At 51.4% G+C, this 6,000-nt stretch overlaps 1 protein-coding gene across 2 annotated transcripts in view; it reads left to right on the top strand.

Annotated features, from left to right (window-relative positions):
• Positions 1 to 574: 574 nt before the first annotated feature.
• Positions 575 to 6,000, top strand: part of RELN (reelin) — a 261,236-nt gene continuing 255,810 nt past the window's right edge. Inside the window, exon 1 of one of the 2 annotated variants that reach the window (XM_072326651.1) lies at positions 575 to 1,165. In XM_072326651.1, coding sequence (XP_072182752.1) covers positions 937 to 1,165 — 229 coding nt within the window. In that variant the 5' untranslated portion in view covers positions 575 to 936. The remainder of the gene's footprint in view (positions 1,166 to 6,000) is intronic. The other variant, XM_072326652.1, reaches the window with a different exon arrangement.

The following is a 6,000-nucleotide window of genomic DNA, read 5'->3' as shown; positions in this document are numbered from 1 at the left end:
TTGGGGGCTGAACAACCCTCCTTGGGACCTGCCCTCCCTGGGGACCCTCACGCTGCCTCTCCTGAGCTGAAGGGTCTCTGTGTATGTCTGTGGGGAGAAGGTCTGAAAAAAGACCGACGTTTTCCCAAGCACTGGGTGCACATCTATCAGGGGCAGGGCTGGGGCAGGGACGGGAGCAGAGAGAGGGGCAGGGACTAGGGAGGACGGGTAGGGGCGTGCGCACAGGGTCTGGACTGTGGGACGGGGATATGAGACAGGGATAGAGGCAGAGAGACAGAGGTTGGAGAAGCGGGACGGGGGCACAGGGACTCAGGTGTCGGGGCGGCAGCTGGGGCAGGGTCGGTTGTAGGAGCAGGGCCAGGGATCCGGGAGCAGCACCAGCACCAGGGGCCGGGATCCGTAAGGCAGGGACCGGCGACAGACAAAGGGCAGCGACAGCGCCGGGCCGGCAGCCCGCGGCCCCGCAGAGGCAGTACCGCACCCCGGCGCGCAGAGCGAGGAGCGGGAGGAGCGGGCGGCGCCGGCGGAGGAGGAGAAAGAGGTGGAGGAGGAGGAGGGACCTTCCCCTCCCTCCCACCCCGACACCGGGGGAAATAAATTATTCCCAGCCCTCGCGCTCCCGGCTCCGAGCCCCGCACCCCGGCAGCGTTAGACGGGGACGGCGGAGCCGCTCGGGGCAGCGCAGCCTTCTGCGGGAGCGGAAGGGCCGCGGTCGCCCCTACCTCGCTCCGCTCCGCTCCTCTCCGCGCCTCTCCGCGCTCCCCGAACTCCCGCGGGCTCCGTGGGGGGCAGCGCCCGCCCCGTCCCGCCCCGTCCGTCCCGCCCCGCGTCCCGTCCCGTCGCGTCTCGTCCCGTCCCGCGGGGAGCGGAGAGGAGCGGAGCGGCGCGGCGGCCCCGCCGTGCCCTGGATGCCCCAGCGGCGCCGGCGGCAGCAGCATGGAGCGGCGGCGGGGCGTCCCCGGGGGCTGGCCCTGCCTTCTGGCCGCGCTGGGAGCCCTGTTGGCAGCGGGACTGGCGGCCACCCCCCGAGCCCGCTTCTCGCCCTTCTTCTTCCTCTGCACCCACCACGGCGAGCTGGAGGGGGACGGCGAGCAGGGCGAGGTGCTCATCGCCCTCCACATCGCCGGCAACCCCGCCGCCTACGTGCCCGGCCAGGAGTACCACGGTAAGTGGCGGCCGCGCGTTGAGAGCGTGCGAGCATCCCCCGAGGGACTCCCGCGGTGTCCGCAGCTCCCTCCGCTCTCCGGTCTGCGTAGCCGGCATCGGATCCGGACTCTCCGAAGTTGGTGGCGGTCCGTCTCCTCCCCGCTTCGGGACCCGGGGAACGCGCCCCGCTGGGGGTGCCCGGTGCCGCCCGCGGTGCCCGGAGTTGGCCGCGTTTGGGGGATGCGGGAGCCGCGCTCACAGGTGGCTGCGGGGGGTGTGTGTGGGAGGGGAGCGGGTCGGGCGGGCAGCACGGCGCAGCACCGGCTCTCTGTGGGCATCCCGAGGTGAGGAGAAACGATAGAGCCCCATCGCCGCCTCTTCGTAGGGTAAACTTTCAGATGCGGAACGTTTCTAATTCATGACCGCGGAGGGCCGCTCCGAGGTGTATTGGCCGATTCTTCTCCCCTCTTTGCATCCGCCCGAGGTTTTGCGACGCTATGTAATAAGCGCTGATTTGCAATAAACATTAAAAAGCCAGATAAAAGAAAGAAGTAAATATTTACTGAAAGCGTCCTGCTCAGAATAAGACACCACGGGACGGCCCCTGGCTATGGCTGGAGTCGAACTGCTGCCTTTGATGCGTTCCGGCTCAGAATTTAAGTTTAAAGCAAATCAGAGAATCTCGGAGGGATGCGGGTGTTCTGATGGTTTCGTTCCCATTGTAAGGACGGGGAGAACGAACGTCACACACCCGTCCTCACCGGATTTGGAGCGCTGAAGTGTCTCTCTCCGTATAGCCTTTAACAACGCAGTTCGTACAAAATCCATACGAAACTTTGAATAAAAGTGTCGCTATCTGCTTTTGAACGATCCCCATGTGTAAAATCTGTGACCGTGGCGCTCGGTTTCCCCTCAGAGCCCCGTATCCTCTCTCGGACCGATCGCATTGCATCCAACCCGTCCGACCCGAGAGCGAAAAAAAAACAACAACCCAGCCCTAATTTCCCTCAGCTTTAAGCTCTGTATTTTCTTACACCGCGGCTCAGATGCTTAAGCGACAGAATCGTGCTGTGCCGGGAGAGAAGCCGAAGCCCGGCGCGGGGGGACGACCCCATCCTGGGCACGCAGCGCTCGGGCTGAACTTGGCGCTAATGCGTTCGTGCAGCACGAGGTGTGGGGATACCCTGCCGTGAGCCCGCCCTGCCACAGCCTGTCACGGGAGCTTGTTTTGTCATTCATTGCATTGATGGAACACTTGGCTGTGCCAAAACAAAGGCAGAGGCAGTGCTCGCTGGCTCCGTGCGACGTGAGGATGTACCCTTGAGCAAAGCGCACTTAGTCCGGTAGATACTTTGAAACGTCTCATCTGAATATCTCGAGACAATTATCGGTGTTAAATGTAGCACCAGTAAAATAAATAAAATTATGACCTGAAAAATAATCCGCAGTAATCCGGGTTGTTCTGTCATGCAGTTTAATGTTAGTGGCAAATCCCAGTTTGCACTGCTTCAGCATTTACTGTTCAAAGCACCAGGCTTTAACGGCAGACTTGTGGGGTGGAGTTGCGAACGCAGTACAGGAGCACAGGACAAAGGGAGATGTACAGATGTGCAATGGAAATCCACCTGTACAGAGAGCACATTCCAAGTGTGGGATCCAGCAGGGCTGTTCTGCACCGGCTGCATCTCCCCTCGGTGACAGCAGAACCCATGAGAACCAAATTCAGAGATGAGGAAGTTGGGGGAAACCTTACCTCATAGGGCTGGAAGAGAAGAAATACTAAACACAAATCAGCTCACAGCGTTCTGTTAGTTGGTTTACACGCAGAGCTGTGACACTGGCTCACATCTGTCTGCCCCGTGGTCCCTCTTGCCCTGTGTCCATGAGAAGAAAGGTCCCTGTGGGGAAATGTGGGCATCGGCTGAGAATGGAGCTTCTCCAAGCAGCTTCTCTGGAATGCTGAGTCCAGCGCTTCACTTCCCTGTGACACTGAACCTCATAAGTAAAGTGAGGACAATGGTATTCCCTACTTTTCATTATTCAATTGGATACTTTGGGATTTAGCACTTCACCCCTAACCCCTAAAACTGCTCCCAGTTTGTCCCTCTTCCTGCAATCACTAAATATTTAAACACATGTTGACTGAATAGGGACAGAGCCATGCTGCACGTGAATATGCTCTTTACATACAGGACTGATTAGAAATTGGTAAACAGTTTTATCACCTTTGACAGACTTTTATTCCTTGAATTAGCTTTTCTTTTCTTTCAAATCTAATTAAGCCCTTGAGCTGGCGAAGCACTTCTGCACTTGCTCAAATCCGAACTGACAAAGTGTGCACTTGTTAAATGCGGGCACCTGCTCAGCTCCTTTCCAGCCAAGTGGTGTTGGTGTGCTTGGAGCTGCATCACGACTCGCTCATAGCTTTGAAGTGATCCCACTTCCTCTTGGGTTTCCCACTGCAATCTACAGAGCAGAAGACTGTTCCTTTAAGCAAAAAAAATCACAAATCCAAAATCTTCGTGCAAGTTTCTTTTTTGCTGTTGTTGTTTCTTCCCAATCCGTGCTCAGTTTTGGTTGTTCACACCAATTTGCCCTTGGTGCTGTGGGCACATCCCGCGGTTTGCAGGCAGTTTTGTACTCTGGAAATACACAAAGGAAACACATGCGGAAGGATCAGCCTGATTGAACACCGAATCCTCACTGCCCTTCATTACAGAGAACTTAAAATAAACATTCATATTGGTAGGGTTTAGAACAGTGCAAAGGGATCCTTCACACAGTATTTTTCCTTATCTCTCTCTCAAAAAAAAGTTTTGCTGTCACTGCAAGCAGCGCTCTTTTCTCAAGGTTTCTTATTTAGATCTTTTAGGAACAACTTTGGACTCTTTTCCCATGATTGATGTCAAAACTCAGAATTCCAGCCTTAAAATAGTTTGCTTTAATGAGACTTCAGTTCCTATTTCACTCTCCATTGTTCCTATTTTTTTTTTTCCAGAACCGATTAACCTTCAGTCCCCAAATGTTATCAGTTCCCATCAATGGCTGTTACTATTCTTGGCCACACTGTATATTGTGTGGAACCACTGCTTGGATAGACCGAAAAAAAAAAAAAAAAAAAGAAGAAAAGTTTTCAACTATTTTAAGTGGTAATTACACACTCTTCCAGCACTGATAAGAAATTGTTTCAAGTGTGGCCAAGTGCACCTTTGTTACTTAGCCACAGTATGTAAGAACTACAGGTTGTGACTCAATGCCTGTTTTCATTGGGAATGCTGTCATTTTTGGTAGCAGGTTGGTCTGGTGGTTATGTGCATGGGAGAGTCTGACTGTTCAGAGTAGGAAAAAACAAAAAACGTGTCGGAATCTGAGATGAGGGAGGGGGTGAGAGAAAATAACAGGAGTGTAAAAAGTGATGCTGCTTGAGGAAGAGAGAAGTAGGATTGTAAGAAAGGTCCGGACACTTGGTTATGGCATCTTCTCTATCAGTTATGCCACAGTGTACAAAGCTTATTGTGAGCCACTAGGAGTAAAACGTGTGGGGAATGTGATGTATGTTGGTAAGGGAAGAGCGTGTTTTGGTCAATGCTTTCTAGCATCATTCTGTGAATTATGTCATTCTTGGAAACTTTTGCAGGATATTCCCTCAAAATTGGTCTAGTTTACTTATACCTCATCATCATGTTTATAGGAATGGATACTTCCATTATTATTTTGTTCTAAATTGCAGGGCTGTGTAGAAAGTTTTGTTCGTAGGATCACAGTTAACTCCTAAAGGATGCTTAAGTTAAAACCCTGAGGATAGCACTAGGTAGCAACAGCAAGGGAGTTATTAAGAATGGGACAGATCCTGGGTTTTCAAGTCTTTTCTTTCCTAATGGGTCTTTAGCAAAATCCTGCAGTGCTGTAGAGGTTTCATAACCCATAAAGTTTTTCTTCTGGAGCACTCAGAGAAAAACCTTCATCCCCCAGTGCCCAAATAGTTCATCCCAGCTGCGCTTCATTCTGTTTAGGATCTTCTTGCATAAACCAGAGCTTGCTGAAGCAGGAATGACCTTCTGAATAATGGGGTCTGTTCTCTATGGCTTGCAGTTTGAATTTGTCAGATCTGAACCTTATTTATTTAAATCTTGACCTCAGACAACAGGTTCTATTTCTGAAGCTCCTGTCTGGTCCCAGAGTTAAAGTGAGACAAACACAAAAGTTTTATATAGTTGTGCTCTGAAGATCCCTTGACCACAAGCTGATGAAAGACGGTAACCTCAAAAGAAAAAGGGAGACAAAGTCAAGGTATTTTCCTAGGAAAGATGTTAAATTTTAATGGGATCAGCTGCCATCATTCTCATTCCTGGGCCAGATAAGCAGCCAGCAGATGGCTCAACCATAGATATGGTCAGACATGGGATTTATAAGAGAAGGTAATGGCCCACAAAGGCCTCCATGAATCCTTGCAAATTTGCAAAAGAGATGTAATCTCTGCTTAAACCCTTTCCGCCCCCATCAGGAGGCTGCTATCCCCGCAAAGGAGAGTTGATTGCCCCAAATAACAGCAATTGCAGCCAGCACAGTGTGCTGGCCTGACCCACATTTGCCAGGTGACATCTGACTGCAGGACAGAAATGGCACTGTTGGTGTTCTTGGTCTGTGCATTAAAAATTGATCTGGGAATATTGCACGTACTTCCTTCAAGTTTAAAGGACGTAATTTTGAATACATTCAGTTTATCCATTGCTCAAATCTGTCCACGGTAACAGCTTTTAATTAGATTTTTTAAAAGTTACTTTTTCTATGAATAACTAGTAGCTGTAATTATATATATGTATATGTACATTACATTATATCACCCATTCCAAT

The sequence above is a fragment of the Excalfactoria chinensis genome, chromosome 1, assembly GCF_039878825.1.
Source record: "Excalfactoria chinensis isolate bCotChi1 chromosome 1, bCotChi1.hap2, whole genome shotgun sequence".
In the NCBI taxonomy this organism is placed as follows: Eukaryota; Metazoa; Chordata; class Aves; order Galliformes; family Phasianidae; genus Excalfactoria; species Excalfactoria chinensis.
Note: the sequence above shows the minus strand (reverse complement) of the source record. Positions and strands in the feature narration are given on the sequence as shown.